Below are 16455 nucleotides of genomic sequence, written 5' to 3' on the forward strand. Positions count from 1 at the left end.
CCCATATACATGTTCTACATATATACCTCCAAAGGCCGATCTCGAAATGAAAATGTCTGCGACTAGCGTCATTGGGTGTTTATATAAAGATCCATTGCGTCCTTACAACTCTTCAACCCAACTTACATTTACAAATCAATACCAAAACTTAAGGCTGTACAACCGATGTGGAGAAGGGAGAGAGACATGCGTGCGAAAAACATAGCAGCACGACTTATGTCGTTCGTTCTCTCCGTGCGTCTCAAAGCCAGCCTACGTATTCCTCATGTTGTCCTGTCGTCCAAAATACAACAAAAGACCATGCCATGTGCTCTCCACACCCAGCACACCCGTAGTGTATCTATAAAAGCGCAGGCAGCAAGAAACATGTCTGCGACTAGCGTGCCTAGATTTCTATATAAACCCATCGTTGCGATATCAGTCATTCCTCAGAACAGTACTCACTTCAAGTACCAAAAACGAACTTCTCGCATCGATGTGATGGAGGAGAGGAGAAATCTAGGCTGACCAAAAGAGTTCTTTTACAATTACATGTGTTGTTTCCAGCTCTCGGTTCTAACGACTTCGTAGTCTGTGCCTTCCTGTCGCTTCGAAAAAAAACTTTGAGTACCAGAAGCGATGTGAACTCGCGTTATGTACGGAGACGAACGTTGAGTCGTCGCTTTCGTGCGAGAGATGTCAGAACAGAGTATGCATGGGAAACAAGGGTGATGATGACGATAATCATCATCATCGTGACATGGGAATGTACGTGAACCTTTGATTTTTGCCGGTCGACTTGACCAATGACGATGTGCCAGCTGCTTCCCTCGAAAGCACTTGGGGTACTTGAACACTACCGCCTTATTACCAGGAGGGCAAGAGCCACATCTAGAAGAGGCGGCGTCTCCCAGCGTATGCTCGCGCTCTGTAGTGCCTTCTAACGCCCTAGCTGTTCGCTTCTTCCGGTGTAATAGGGCATCGCGTATCGCAAGCCATGTCGCTGCCGTATCTTCCTCTTCTGATCCGAGAAGCCCCCTCATATCAACTCAACATCTCCCGTACCACACCCCACACACCAAGCCCTTACGGCACTCCATCTCACGACCCAGACGTCCCCCCTCTTCATCTCAAACCTGCGGTCTGTTCCTTCCACGAATATCTCTCCCACATCGCGCAAAGCCCTGACGAAGACCGCTTTGTCCTCATCCGGCTTGTCAATCATGCTTATGCCACCCGTGGTGTCATCGAGCCGTTGTAGCGACGCCGGGAACTGCGAGAGGAAGGAGGATGTGTAGTGCGAGGAGAGGAGCGCTTGATGCGACGTCAGGTATTGGTGTTCGGATGGGGAGAGGAGGGGGGTGGGCGTCTCCAGGGACGTCGCATGTAACGATTGGATGTGTAGAGGGTGTGCGTCGATCTACAAACGTGGTGTCAGTATTGCTGTACAGATTGGCAACAAGACAGGACAGGACCATACCTTTTTTATCCTCGCCCTCAGAAAACTGCGAACCAAGAACTTGAACCGCTCAAGCTCCGTCTGTATAATGATGAGCTTGAAATTCGTCTTCGGGTTCATGTCACCCGTCTGGTCTTCGACAAGTTCAATCTGGCTGCGTCATTAGCACCTCGTGTTGCGCAAGCTGCAGTCTTCCGAGCGCTCACCTGTCTCCTAATCCGCTCCAACACCCTTTCCATAAGTTCCTCAGGCCACGGTAATATCTCCGGCGCAACCCTTTCCGCGACCCAACACCGCGTCAATTCCTGCAGATCGCGTGTCTCTCTTGGCGTGGAGTCGACCGCGACCTCCGCGAGAAGGTCGTCGATATCCATTGTACCGTTCCACACAAATGTACCCTTTGCTTTTCTCGAAAGCCAACGGTCGTATCGGTCAGGTACGTAAGTCGCGTGTCTGCCGTGTCTCAGGCGCGCGTGTATCGTGGCGGCACCGAGATCGAGGTAAGGCGGGGTGATGAGATCGAAGGTAAGCAATCGGCAGGCACCCGACGAGCAGCGGGATGCAAGACAGAGATCTGAAGTATGTCTCGGGCCGGATGCATGCGTGTGTTGGCTTGCAGCGAGCGTGCATGCAGATTGCAGATGTTTGGTGGGGCAGGGATGCGCGATGCGGGGATCGCTTACCACTAGCGCCGACGCGTCCCAGTTTGGTTCCGACGCGTCTTGACACCTCAGGAAAAGCAGGCTACACATGTATGACGCCTTGGTAGGGGCTAAGGGTGCAGCTATCAACGGCCGTCGCTACCGTAATATCTCAATATGAACCATTGCTAGTGTCTGGCTCAACATATAAACCGTGCATGCATTAGTTTGATGATACATCGCGGCTTCTTCATCAGGACAATGGTACAGGTGGAGCAATTTGATGAGATTTCGTTGTTGTTTCTAGCTTGGTCGACTGTAGGATTTCCTTAAGCTATCCATCGTCCATCCGCATTACAGATATGTACAGCCCATTACCTCCTCACGTTCCTCTCTGTACATGTATACGAACCAGAGAATAGAAGTAGGTAAAGGCAAATAGATACATGAAAGAGTCGCGCGAATGGTTATACCAGAGAAGCCAAGGAGTTCAGTCTGTGTGATGTAGAGAATGATACCAAATGAATTGTATTAAGGAAAGGGCAGTAGATGCCGTGTAGGTGATTAATGCTCTGGAGGCACGTAGACCTGTTTGTGTACTTGGTTTCGTGATGATTCTTAGATACTTGTTCTGAAGAACATGTGCAGGCAGTGTTTCAGCGCTGCAAGGCCAGGAGAGATCCGTCTGAGGATGGGTAATAGTAACAAAGGAAATGAAGAAGCTCGCGAGGCAGCCTTCTTTGGACTGCTCAACGCTCGCCGTAGACAAGATGGGTATCCAGCGTTCCCTATCAAGAAATGTGAACTTTTGTCCGGGCCCACAGCTCCGCGACAAGGGGTATAGAAAAGAAACGGGGAGACACCCCAAAGATCAGATGCAGACTGTTGCCGCTGTGCAAAGATTCCGAGAGTGATGCAAGCCAAATGAAATCGCTCGAACGCCCCGGAATGGAAAAGGACCAAACGCCAATGCTGTGGGGATCCAATGCCATGCAGCAATCATCCATAACGCCGTGAATCAATCCTCCATGAGTTAGTTTAGTTTCGTTATAGTGTTGGTTGTTCGTTGTGCAGACTTAATAAGAAGCCATGCGACGGGAAGCGGCCGTGACACGTCCGACTTCCAGGGAGTCATTGCCGAGGGCAAAGATATTGTTTCCAGATCTTGACCGGCCCATGGCTGTAGGGCTGTCTTCCATCTGGCAGTGCTGCCCGAAGGTGAAGGTGGTAGCACGGTTGAGTTTGGCACGCGACTTGAACTTGAGCTTGTTGAGGCCACGTTCACATGATTGTTCATGCTCTTTGGCATCCATGCGAAGGTAGTTTTGGGGGTAGCAGCGAGTGGCGTGTGAATGGTAGAAGGAGCTGTATCCGCCGTCGAGGATGTACACTTCAGGGAATGACAGATGAGGATATTGATGCGCGTTCTCCTTGCGATCTTGCGAGCGAACAAACTTGGCCCTGGTGTTGTTAGTGAATGACCAAAGCCGAAAGATGAGATGAACTTACATTAGAGGAGCACGATGCGCAGAGTACTCGCAGTGAAGGACCAACAAAGTGTTCTCGCTAGACGGGGCCTGGAAGAGACGCTCGGCAAGCTTCTCCTTGTCACAGAAGTTCAATGCACCTTCAATGTGTCCACCATTGTATTCGTACTCGAAGCGGCAGTCAATGACGACCTTGTTGTCATACAAGTGATCATAAGCACCATCCAGCACTTCTACCAATGTCTCGTGGGTGATGCGAGGGAGACTCTCTGGCTCAGTAGTGGTGAAGTGGGGAAGCTTGAGAGTGTTGGCATCATCGACATCCATCACAGACTGGAGCCCACTGGGCTGGTAGTCATCCTGTTCTTGCTTGGCATTCATTACTTCACCAGGACTTTCGAACATGCTTAACGATCTGCGGAACTTGCTGGGACGACGAGAAGGAGGACCGGCGGGTTTTCTGACGGCGGCAAGGGGGGAACCATTGGCACGGGCGGCAGTAGAGTTGAGAGAGAAAGGCTTGGGTTTTGAAGCGAAGAGAGAGCCGTTGGAAGTAGGACGACGTTCTTGGGGAGGCGAAGCAGTGAAGCACTCGTCCAAGCTGAGTGAAGACGAGTTCCGGGTGAAGTCACCGCAGCCAAACTGGAAGGCGGGCAGCGGAGTGCTCGATGGCTTGTCTTGGTCCTTAAACGACACAGTGTTAGTGGAGTAGTTCTTGTGGCGCGCAAGAGAGGGCCTGAGAAGATTGGACTTTCGGCGGTCGGCGGCTGACACGGGTCGGGGAACCTCGAGCGAGGGCGTAGAGTATGTGGGTGGGGTGGGTAGCTCGTCACATGGGGTGAGCATGTCGCTGTCGGAACCGGGGGTCACCTCTGGGGAGGGAGAGGGTAGGGGCAGGCAGCGGTCGTTGATGAAGCTGAAGGGTGCCTTGTGGGGAAGAGGCGAGATGTCCATGGAGTCTGGTGCAAAGCCGGGCGAGGACGAGGGAATTGGCGGAGTCGTAACGCCTTCCCATCGAGCCAATGGGGTCGTGGTTTCTGTTTGTGCCTGTTAGCCCTTGTGCTTCCAGTTTGGAGTGCGCAGCCACTTACCCCGGGTGTCGATCTGGTGAAAGAGATTCGACGTGAAGAGCGACCGACGCGGCGTGGCGAGCTGGGGGCTGAAACAAGCGCGTTAGTGTGCTGCCAATATCAAAGGGACAAAGGATGGATTGTACCTCTGGTCCATGTGCAAGTTGCTCGACATGTCGGCGGCCAGGCTGGTGGTGGGCGACGAGCCTCGCATGGGCTGCAGGGTGAAGTAGTCCCCCCCACTCTTCTTCATGCTGAGGTCGCGGAAGTTGAAGCTCTTGGGGCCCAGGCTGTGTGCTCCTCCGAACAGCGGCTTCGACTGCGGCAGGTCACGGCGGTATCCCCAGGGGCCGGGGATGGGCGGCGGGTGCATGGCGGCGAGCGGCGAAGACATCTCCATGGTGGATTGGTTTCGTGTTGGTCGTGGCTATCGTCGTACCGGGCAACGGGCGGAGCGAGCGTTTGCACGTCGGGTCTGAAGTGATGTCGGACGGGAGGATGCAATACTGGCGATAAGCATACAAGACAGGAAAGCTAATTCCAATCTCTGAAGATGCTGGTGATGGTGTCGATGTCGATGTCGGTAGAGATGCTACAGGCGGGCTCCGGACATGGGCGAGGCTGAGGCTGGGAGGGTCCGGGAGAGGGTCGGCAGGTGGATGGTGAACGAGGTAGCTCTTGCCGTAGTGATACTGGCGATAACCGTCGTCCAAGATCCGCTCAGCCAACTTAAGAGGGGATTGGGCCTTCTTGGGGACGAGAAGGGTAGAGAAGAGAGAAGCGGAGCCCGGTCACGCACTGGATTTGAGCATGCCGTGGTTGCTGGGGTAGCCCGCTGCTGGGCCAGGTTAGGGCCGACGACCAGGGCGTGGGCTTGAGAGCTAGGCGCTTGCACACACCGGAGGCCTCACTGCTCAGCACGGGACAAAGAATACTGGGGACTGGAGTTTGCTTGCCCGGCTATGCACCCACGCCCAAGCGGTGCTGTTGATCCGCAGCCTCTAATTCCGCCGCAGGTACACCGGCCCATGATTTGATCGCGATCCCACGCGTAGGCTGTCGCGTAGTCGCCGTGCAGCTGCAGCTAAGTCGCGCTGCACGCCCGTAAACAACCGTTCGCAGCTGTTCCACCTCGCGCAGTACCCATTGAATAGCAGCACGGCACGGCATCACGGCCACACTGCTCCAACGCGCGCTGCTTCAGTCCGGCCTCGATCTCAGATAAAGCTCGACAAAGCAGCCAAAGCGCACTCCTGCCATGGTTGCCAGAGAAGCAATTGCCTAGCTCGGCACGGGTCAGACGCAAGCGGAATGGATGCTCCCTGTAAGCCCAGCACGATACGTGAAACCATACGTTCGCTCTCCGCCTAAACTCGCGCCGCCGAGAGAATTTCTCCCCTCGGAGTGGTTCTGCGTGGGCTGCGTGGAGCGTCTAGCCGTCCTGCGTAACGTACCAACCGTCTCCCAGGGAAACCAGCTGCACTCGCTACCGAACGGCGACCCCTCTCTGCCCACCGTGTACACTATCGTGACTATCCAGATTCTATGCACGCTAGCATCATCTACCCCATCTCCAGCCTCGTTCACGAAGCGCGAGCTGTTTTGATCAGGCAAGCTCGGTCTGCATCTGCGCATGCTTTCGTCATCGTACGGCCCAGCGACGAGGCTTGGCGTCGCTGCCAGGGAACCGCCTCGCTGTAACATGGCTTGCACGCGTCGCCATTGGCTGCCTCCTCTGTCGGCGACTCATTGGGCGGGCGGGAGATTTTCAGACTGTATTCGGTGCAGCGAGACCGACGTCGCAGGCGCCGCTGGCTTGACGACGTGAGCTCACCCCGGCCCGTTCGCCCTCTGATCCCCTTAGCCCTAAGCGGCTGCATAAAACAGGAATGGCTCCATCCAACGCGCTACCGCTCTAGTCCCGTGCTCGCGATCGAGCTCTCCCCTCTGGGATCGCGATGGCGACATGTTGCAAACGTCATAGGCAATAAGGCTGAGATGAACTGCCAACTTTGCTATTCTCGGCCGCCTGTTTGCGCCTACTGCTGCAAACCAGTTCAGACAACTGTCGACCTGTCGACCACCGACCCTCGCTAAGAGCCGCAACAACATGACAACAACAACAGACGTCAGCGCAGACCTTCCATGGCTGTCGGAGAGGCCGGGGGCCGCTGTCATAGTTGCTGTGGTGCCATTCAGAGGCGAGCTGAGTCGCTGTTCGAGAACGGCGGCTCTGCCCACCACACGTCTGCACAAAACCTTCATAACGGCACACGATCGGCTGGACCCCACCACCAACGGGCTGACCCCTCCTTTTGTGGACCGCCAGACACACGACAAGCCTTCGCACGGCCAGCCTGTGGCGCTTGTTGCAAGCGCCTCGAAAAACCATCGTCTCGTCGCCAGGTGCGACGCGTCGAGCTTCGTATACACAAACAACCGACTTCGCGCCATCACCTGACCTAAATAGGTGAAGGCGAGTCTCACCACAGGGTCTGCGTCATATACCCCAGACCTCGGGACCCGCTTCACGACGCCGCCAGAGCAGGCCTCGCGTTTCGAGACCCTGAAAATCTGCACTCTCGTCACTGGTGGCAGCTTAGCCGTAACTCTTTGTCATGGTGTCTCGTCGTCCATATCGCGTCAGCACCTGGCCGGACGCATCCGACATGATGTGCAGGAAGAGCTTCATCATGGTGGACACTCTGTGTGAAGAAAAACTCTGCCCATGATTCTCAAGACACATCGCGGGACATGTTTCGGGCCCGAGGGTCACTCACCATGAAAACCCAGACAGCTCCTGGAGCTCCTTGAAGCGTTCACCAGTATCAGCCATCTCGGAAATTCAATCCCTTGCGTCGCGTGCATCCCGTTCTCGGCCAGCACGTTGCACATCAGACCCTCTTTCGTGTGACAAAGGATTCACTTATAGTTACTATAGTAATGTACCTCGAGGGTTCGGCGTCCAACAAGAAGCACGGGTTTCACATCGATGCATGCGGCGCCTTCGCTTGCGGCCTGGCGTTTTCGGAAGGTGCGATTCCTGAGACAACGCGGGACGCTGTGACATGCGCTTTCCCTTTCAGCCTGTGACTGCGGGGACATCCGGTGAGCATCCGCGTCGTCAGATTCAGATTACCACCACAAAGAAGGGTATATTTAAATCTGCAACGCGGTTTCGTCTTCCCGCGGGGTACATCCTCATGATTTTCCAAACATACCCTCGCGCATATCGTCCGTTGCCAATCTTTGCGATTCATCCCTCCGCATGACGGTGTGGTTTTGCCCGGCGCCTTTCGCATTTGCAACACTGTTGCCATGGCGATGCATGGGGTCAGACGCGCCTCATGTGTACCCAGCCGGTCCCTCTTTGCACAACTCTATTCGTATCATCCGAATACCCTCAAGAGTCAGTAAATTATGAGCATCCGAGCAAACTTTTCAAAATGTGCAAAAGGGGGTGGAGTTTGTGGCAGAGGCACCGACCATGCAATCTGCGATATCGATAGGAAAACCTCACCGCCTGCTCCTTTTCTTAGTGAACACGGTAGACAGTAACCTCACAGAGCAAGATTGGGATATTTAATGACTGGTAAGCCCGCTTCATTCTTACAACAGCCAACTTGCGTTGCACGTGCTTCGTTTTTGCGGACCTAGATCATGTGATCTGTGTTGAGAGATTGCATCGTGACATCGTCGACAGACTGAAGAGGCTCGGGAGCGGAAATAACCTTGGACCGATCTTTTGAGAACACGTTCCTCGCACCCTGGGATGTCGAAACTTTGCTTAGGTGGTGTTCTAGTGGAGAGATTGCCTCCGATGTCATCTTGAGGAAGTACGGGTGTGGTCATCAGGGTCTTTCAGATCACGTCAATTCCATCCTAGGATGCCGAAAGCTTGCTAAATCGAGAGATTGGATCGTCTGTCATTTCGAGGAACTACAGAAGTGGTCATCAGGGTCTTTGAGATCACGCCTCCCCCGCCCTGCGATGCTCAAAGTTTATTTAGATGGTGTTCTAGTCGAGAGATTGCATCGTGAGTCAAATTGAAGAAGCTCGGGAGCGGCTGTCAGGGTCCAGGAGATCACGTCACTCCCATTCTGGAATGCCGAAAGTTTGCTTAGGTGGTCTAGTTGAGAGATTGCATCGTATGGCAAATTGAAGAAGCTCGGAAGCGCATGTAAGGGTCCATGAGATCACGTCACTCCCACCCTTGGAAGCCGAAAGTTTACTTGAATGATGTTCTAGATGCCGCGAGAGAAGGGATCAGAGCCTTGATGCGACCCGTGGAGTCAAGTTGACATGTCACCCCCACGAACGAAGCAACCAGACACCCAGCAAGACAGCGGTACAAATTAAACCATATTGCGCACGATGGTTACAATCTCCCGAGCATATATTTGGGGTAGAAGAACCTCTCGAATTAAACATCTACGGTTACATCGCGCTTCGATACACGTCTAATCCTCCCCGTTATCATGGTTGCTTAAAATATGCCTCATACCCAGGCCATCCCTTGCCCTGTCTTCCTGCTCGACCACACTCAACGGCAATCCCTTACCAATACCGCACAACACAAAAGCCGCCCACTTCCACCTGAACGGGTTGATCGCGATCGTGAACACGAACCAGTAGATGAGCTCCGAGTACGTGAAGAAGTCGAAAGCGCCACCCGGAGCCTTGGTCTTGATGAACCGCGTCATGTCGATCCAGCGCTTCATCCACCAAGTACGCGGCCGAGCGAGAGGGTCGACGAGGTACATGAGTAGGAAGCGCGTGTAGATGCCGATGTGGTAGTTGCCGACCGTGCCGATGGCGTTGACGTAGGTGCAGTTGTTTGCGCAGATGGAAGGATGTTCTGGTGGGAAGACCTGGAGGTACCAGTTCGGTGGTTCGTATGGCTCGTTGAAGACCTCGTCTGGGAGGAAACCTAGGCTTGGACGCTTGTAACCGGTCGCCATGATGACGATGTCGGCTTCAACCAGTTTCTCGGAACCAGGTCCGTTCTTGGGGACACCTCGTGCGCGCTTGTTAAATTTGATGCCGGTGCCAGACTCGTCGTAGCCCAGGATATCGCCGCGGAGCCATGATGCTTCACCTGAGCGGATGAGGTCGAGGACTGAGTCGTTTACCATCGGTGTTTCGGTGAAGAGACCCTTTCCGCTGTTGGATGCTGGTGAAATGTCGTAGAGATCGCGGTAGAAGAAGAGACGTAGGATATACTCCGGAATCCAACTGAAGATGGTCTCCATGCCGAAGATGTTGAAAGCGAGAAGACTGTCGATGAAAGGATTTCTCGGGATAATCCACTTCTCGGATCGAGCCAGTACGTTGGCGTGTTCTGCTTCTGCGCTGGCGACGAATTCTAGGGCCTCGACGGCTGAGGCACCGCCACCTATGATGGCGACCTTCTTTCCTTTGGCCACTTTACCGTCGAGTTGCGAACTGTGCCAGATTTCGCCTTTGAAGTGTTCTTGGCCGGGAAGCGTTGGCATCTTGGGATCACCACAGGTGCCAATCGCAGCAATGACGCCATCGAATCGTCCGTGAGAGGGGTCGTTGATGATCCATCGTCCGTGAGGATCCTTGTACACCTTTTCAACACGCATATTGAACTCCGTCTTACTCTCAAGACCATATCGCTCCCAAAGGGACCTGATTTGTGATACAATCTGCTGGCGATCCGGATATCCTTTGCTCCAATGCACCGAAGGGTGGAATCGGTACATGAGCGAGTGTATTTGTAGACCAGACGTATTGTTCACCCGGCTCCAAATTCCACCAAGGTTCTTCTTGGATCCGGCTTCGAAGATGCGACAATCGAAGCCATGACCGACAATGTGCGATGCAGCGGATACGCCTGTCAGGCCTGCGCCAATGACTGCGATCTTAGGGCGTACGAGGTTTGCATGCGGTGGCGGCGGTGCTGGCGAGAGCACAAAGTCGAGCACATATTGTATGACTTCGTAGATGAAGAGAATGGGGTGAGTGAGGAAGTATTTGATGTAGCTCATAAAGTAGCCCATCGTGACGGATGACTTTCTCTCGTTGGGAGAGAAGGGAGACGGAGAGACGGAGGCGAGAAGATGGCTGCGGCATCTTGATATGCATGACCTTGATCCATTTTACGTGACGTTCAGCTTTTCACACGGAGCCTTGCGGAAACGTGCAGTTTCCGATGTTGTGTTTCGCATATTACGACTTGTGATGTCACGGTGGGCCCGTTGCATTGTCCTGCAGGCGACATGTGAAAGCCTTTCGGGCTGCAACGTTGCTTTTAACAGCACTGAGCCATCGTTGGGCTGGCTTGATTCCGCCTGCTGACAAGACGGGTAGTTGAAAGTATCCTTAAATTATTGAAAGTCAATCTTCCCACGTTTACTGCTTCCCGAGTAGTATCCTAGCAGCCAAAGTCGACCCAAGCTGATGGAACGAATGAGAGGCCTCGTCCGGATCGTCGACAGGGATGGGGCGGATGGCGAGACTTGGAGCTAGGACCTGACGCTAATGCGAAAGCGGGCAGCTCCTTCTATTTGCGCTCCACCCTCTAGCTCAATCCTTCCTCAACCACCAACGGTGGCTTTTGTAGCCATGTCGTTCTTCCGGGGTCAACCCGATGTAGAGACGCGCTTATGCACGGCAGTTAACGTTGCGATACAAGCCGGAGATCCGCATCAATTGCAGTCCATCGTACTGCTGGAGCCAGGCGAAGGCAATGTTTTCCCGCCAGACCATCAAGAGCTCATCCAGTCCTTGCAGCAGAATTACCCTGCAAACAACGAACAGTCTGAGAAACGTCTCGAGGATCTCGTCAGGCGGGTCGTCACTGAGACTGCAGAGTCTGAGGATGAGGAGGGCAGACCTATTCAGTCTTGGGGTTCGCTGGTCACCTTCCTTGTCGGATGGATGACCTTTCTCCGAGACATGGACGCAGAGAATCTTGTGTTGATTTTCGAGCTGATGACAGATCTCCAGTCGTATGTTGATGGAAGTAGCCATCAAATTACTTCATGCTAACGCGACGCCAGACGAGCAAATAGCGCTTTGCAGCATCCAACCAAGGGCATTCTGATGCTTCCTACCATCATGTATTATGCCAAGGTATTCGCAAGAGTAGCGATTGGATTAGAGAAGAGACCGGACTTGACGATGCATCTCATTACCACCGACGCGGACGAGGATGGCCAAAGCGAGTCATTGCCAGAGCGGGCAGCGAATATCGTGCGACAGGCCTTCATCATATGTCTCAACGACCGCAACACTGTACCCGGAGGTATCAAGGACGGTAAGCCTGACGGGAAGAAGGTTGGAATCTACAAGATGGCAAACATATGTTTGAAGACCCTCTTCCAGGCCGATAAGCTGGGGAGCTGCGAGACCATCTTCAACAACATATCGAACTCCTCACCACCATTACACATCTACCCGGCTGCGGAGCGCATTACCTTCCTTTATTACCTCGGGCGGTACCACTTCAGCAACACCAACTTCTACGGAGCTCAGCTCGTTCTGGAGCTAGCATACAGAGGTTGCCACGGGCAGTGTCCAAAGCAACGCCGCTTAATCGCAGTCTGCCTTGTCGCTGCCAACATACTCCTCGGTCGTTTCCCAAACGAACTCATCTACAACGACCCTGCATGCGTGGGCTTCCGGGAAGTGTTCGAACCGCTTTGTCGTGCGATTCGCAGGGGAGACCTTGAAACATTTCGTCGGATAACGAATCTGGACCTTTCCCATCCAAGTGCGGAGTTTATGATCAAATACCGTATTTTCTACCCAATCGGCAACTACTGCGAGCCCCTCGTATGGTGGTCACTTCTCCGCAAGGTATTCATCCTTACTGGAAGCATAGGGGAAGCATCGAAATCGGCTGCTTTGCTCGACCTCAACGCAGCCGTCCTTGTATTCCGCTTCTTAGAGGCGCGCTCGCTCATCAAAAATGCTGCAATGGCCGCGCAAGACCGTGGTCCCGGTCGTCGCAACTTTGGCCACATCTACCAGGATCATGCATCAACAAGCAAATCGACATATATCGACCCGGACTTTATCGGCATGGAAGGGGTGCAGCCGTATACTCACGAGTATGACTTGCTGGAGTTGGAATGCATATGCGGTAGTCTCATCACCCAAGGTTATCTGAATGCGTACATTGCGCAGGCGAAGCAGAAGTTGGCCATCCAAGGTGTCAAGACGGGAAATTTGAGCGCTGGCTTCATCAACCCGTGGGAAGTCAACAAGGAGAGGAACAAAGACGAGGTGCTTGGATGGAAGAAAGAAGCTGGAGGCGATGGAGGACAGGTTGTTAGGCTGTCGTCCGCGGCACCGGCTGGGATGTAGAGGAAGGTTGCGCATGATACCCTGATATTGAGATCGGATAGGAATATATGCCAGTAAGACTCCATACGTTGCTTGCGATGCTAATTAAACCCCAAAGATGACCCGCGAACTCCCTCAACGCCGACGCGCTTGTATCGTTTGCGTGGCACCCCATACCTCAAACCGCAACACCGTTGTTGTCCATCCGTCTTCCAACATCCGAGCCTCAGCACATGATAACGACCGTGTTGTTCTGACCTCTTCTGTTGCGAGATTGCCTTCGTCTTCGTGCTCTAGAATGACCTGCAGCGGGATTGTTGTTGTCTGTGTTCAGTCAATACTGTAACGAAGAGACTTGGTCAGCAAACATACTATTAGAGTCTGTCGTCCACAGCTTCTTGCCTCGTCGTCTGGCCAGCCAAGCTCTAAACAGCAGACCAACGCAAGGGACGAGCACGACGAGCAGAACGCTGAACAACCCGAAGAGCGCTTCTTTAGTCCAGTAGGGGTCTGTGATGGACGCATGGGGAGCTGGCTGTGCGGATGGAACATCTAACAGCAGGCATTCGTGAGTGAGCCTTGAATCGACGTGAACCAATAGACATACCTCGTAGAAATTTAGTCGCTATGGGCATTGCCCTCGACGAATATTGTACTGGCATGACTTGTGATGAATATAGGACAAGTAATCGCGATGGCTAACAAAACCGCGAAAGTTAATACATGAAACTACGATGATGGTGTTGAATCAGTTCAAATGATATCAGCTCGGGGGGAACGCTAAATAGAGCTGGGTTTCATAATCAGAGGAAGCTTCGCCATTGATGAATGGATTTCTCACCGCTTATCATCCGAATACCTCACGGGTACCTAGGTACATACCTAATTTCTCCTTTCTCAGTAGTTGGAACCTTAGCTTTAACAATACAACTCTGAATACACGCATATTTCTCGCACCGCCTCCTTAAGGCTCGAGGCTCGACCCACAGAATGTTTTGTTCGGACTGGTTTGATTTCCACATCGGGCATGCGGTCCAAGCTTCGCAACCGCTTAGCCAAGTACAGCTCCGCTGTTGTACAATTATAATTCGTTTTTTCTTTCCCCACGCCATCTACACATCTACATATAAATGAAGTCTCCTCACGCAATGAACTTGTGATTCTGGTGCAACTTTTTTTGGTGTCTGCCCAGGTGCACTAGAGCTGCTACCGCGGAAAGCTGGTATCCAGAGCTGCGTTCGCGCCTTCGGCACACCTCAGCAAACTTGGAAGCACCTTCCCACCACTGCAACTCACAGCGATAACAACATTTACTACGCTGCAGCGCAGACTTATCTCACCTGCGAGATCAGTGCTCATCGCCAACCGCATCCTTGAAGCCGCGGTCGAACGCCTTAGCCTGTGAGCAAGTACCCGCGTCTAGGCTATAACTCCCTTCTAATTGTCATCAATCCACCGTCCCTTCATATCCTTAACCCGTAGAAGAAAGCGCACCATGGAACACAACACAAGGGAGGAGGAACGGGACTTGACTCACCTGCCGTTTCCCAAACCGATCCCCGTCGAGGACTTCAATGACCCCGCTGTCATCAATAGGAGCCCCGACGATGAGCTGCCAAGTTGCGGGGGACACGGCACTTTAGAGATTCTACAAGTGGCAAAGCTACTAGATGCAGCTGGCGTTACCTGTTGTCTCGTTGGTATTTCCGCTCTGATCTACTACGGCGCCGGAAGGGTACGCAGGGTAAGCTCAAAGTGACGCCCCGTTCTCTAGATTGTCTCAATCCTTGTACTGCTGACTTGGACTACTAGGACTGGGAGGTGTGCGTGCCCACAGAACAGCTTGAAGAAGTGTCTGCACTTCTGGGCTCAGCCGCCACTTACGAAACTTATGCGCCACGCCCACCCGCCCCGCGGTCGCTACTGCACACTTTCCCCCGGTTCAAAGTCGTAAACAAAGCACTGTGCTTCACATTGATCCCCTCGGAAGACGCGCACATCGAATGCGTATCCCCCAATGTTGAGCGTAGCCACATGGGTCTCCCGTACCCGATACTAGAAGTATTCGCACAAAGTCTTCTCGACACCAACGATATGGTTGCACTCACAGACCTTATAGACGGCATGAATCTGACCGAAGAATGGGGCTTAGAGCATTTGAACCTTGACGCCGAAAATGATTTAGCGTGGGTATGGCGAAAGAACGAGAAGATCCGGGCTTCGGTCCCACTTGACTTCACCTCGTGTCTCCTGGAAATTCCAAACAAACCGATCAATCTGAAAGAGTCCTGGAATGACACTGTCCGAACCAAGGAGCGTCGTATTGGCGCGGAATTGGCCGAGGGATATTGGGCCACGCGGTTTCGTGGTGTAGCATCCCCGGATCCAAGGTCTACGGAGAGGGACTACGTATAAGGCGCGGACGCAGGCGTAGTAACAACGCAGAGATCTCCAGGATAGCTCGGAGCATTACAATCGTCTATGTCTCAACAAGTTCTGTTTGATGATTGAGAAAAAGCAAGTCTGGATGTGATTTGGAGTTTGTCAACATCAAATACCCGACCATCAATCCACGATCGCCGAAACTGTGGTGGTCTGGTTTACCGTCGTCTCTTCGAACTCAAACGACCAAGAATTGAAGACAAAGTTTCGTCGTTTTTGGCTAAACTTCTGTTCAGCTACGACACTGGTGGACAAGGAGGCGGTTCGCCGCGGCGCAGTTAAGCGCTGCTGTGCCATTCAGTTGCACTTAACGCGCTATGATCATGAAACACACGCTCAAGGCACACACTCCTTTCACAACGGAACAGTTCGCGCCAGGATTCGCGATGGTCAAATTCGCGCGCGCTTTCAATTCCGAGGTCCTCTTATCTGTTGGTGACTTGAACTGCTCATAAAGAGGAACAAATGTTGTATCACATTCTCAGACTAGCTACTGCCAAGTCTTCGTCTTCCAGTCAGATATACGTTGTTCTGTATAATATCTACCTAGGTATATTACAATACTCGGTTTTCGTCTCTTCTTCTCAGTCAAACTTTTTATCTTCGGGATGTCTCGTTCCCGAGCAACTCAACAACAACCGGGAACGTATAGCCCTGAACAACAGCATGCCTTGGTGGCTGCGGCGAATCGTGCTGTTACCTCTCAATTATTCGCTGCAGCAGACCTCATGTCTCGGGTATTCCAAGTCAACGCCGTCCCCTACGCCTTTATGGGCGGATTTGCGCTGAAGCTTCGAGGAAGCATTCGCGATACCCAAGACGTTGACGTGGCTGTCGGATGTACGATGCAACGGGCCATCGATGTGCTTTCCGTGCAAGCCAGGTGAGCAACTCAACATGCCATTAATCTGTCCAGCGACGAACTGAGGTCATAGAGTCCGTCGTCCTGCTGGCCCTACGTCCGGCGTGATGAGAATTTTCGTTCTGGTCGGCGGCCCTTTGGATCCTGGTGTTCCAGAGCTCTGGGTTGCCGTAGATATAATCCTCGGAGGCAAGCGTCA

At 53.0% G+C, this 16455-nt stretch overlaps 5 protein-coding genes across 5 annotated transcripts; 2 read left to right on the plus strand and 3 right to left on the minus strand.

The window, feature by feature from the left end:
- Nucleotides 1-1018: 1018 nt before the first annotated feature.
- J4E79_001859 (uncharacterized protein) lies at nucleotides 1019-1812 on the minus strand (the record flags this gene model as incomplete). The annotated part of the gene is made up of 3 exons (XM_049350764.1): nucleotides 1019-1399; nucleotides 1460-1588; nucleotides 1645-1812. 3 exons carry the CDS (start codon nucleotides 1810-1812, stop codon nucleotides 1019-1021), a joined length of 678 nt encoding a protein of 225 aa, XP_049214603.1.
- Nucleotides 1813-3155: 1343 nt separating this feature from the next.
- On the minus strand, nucleotides 3156-5036 carry J4E79_001860 (uncharacterized protein; the record flags this gene model as incomplete). Its single annotated transcript, XM_049350765.1, has 4 exons — nucleotides 3156-3540; nucleotides 3589-4603; nucleotides 4658-4725; nucleotides 4783-5036. 4 exons carry the CDS (start codon nucleotides 5034-5036, stop codon nucleotides 3156-3158), a joined length of 1722 nt encoding a protein of 573 aa, XP_049214604.1.
- Nucleotides 5037-9096: 4060 nt separating this feature from the next.
- Nucleotides 9097-10662, minus strand: J4E79_001861 (uncharacterized protein; the record flags this gene model as incomplete). The annotated part of the gene is made up of 1 exon (XM_049350766.1): nucleotides 9097-10662. The coding sequence occupies one exon, from the start codon at nucleotides 10660-10662 to the stop codon at nucleotides 9097-9099; it is 1566 nt and encodes a 521-aa protein (XP_049214605.1).
- Nucleotides 10663-11227: 565 nt separating this feature from the next.
- J4E79_001862 (uncharacterized protein) lies at nucleotides 11228-12973 on the plus strand (the record flags this gene model as incomplete). The annotated part of the gene is made up of 2 exons (XM_049350767.1): nucleotides 11228-11613; nucleotides 11665-12973. The coding sequence occupies 2 exons, from the start codon at nucleotides 11228-11230 to the stop codon at nucleotides 12971-12973; spliced, it is 1695 nt and encodes a 564-aa protein (XP_049214606.1).
- A 1474-nt stretch (nucleotides 12974-14447) lies between these two features.
- On the plus strand, nucleotides 14448-15367 carry J4E79_001863 (uncharacterized protein; the record flags this gene model as incomplete). The annotated part of the gene is made up of 2 exons (XM_049350768.1): nucleotides 14448-14687; nucleotides 14765-15367. 2 exons carry the CDS (start codon nucleotides 14448-14450, stop codon nucleotides 15365-15367), a joined length of 843 nt encoding a protein of 280 aa, XP_049214607.1.
- Nucleotides 15368-16455: the final 1088 nt, after the last annotated feature.

Source organism: Alternaria viburni (genome assembly GCF_023758015.1).
Source record: "Alternaria viburni strain BMP 2772 chromosome Unknown scaffold_3, whole genome shotgun sequence".
In the NCBI taxonomy this organism is placed as follows: domain Eukaryota; kingdom Fungi; phylum Ascomycota; class Dothideomycetes; order Pleosporales; family Pleosporaceae; genus Alternaria; species Alternaria viburni.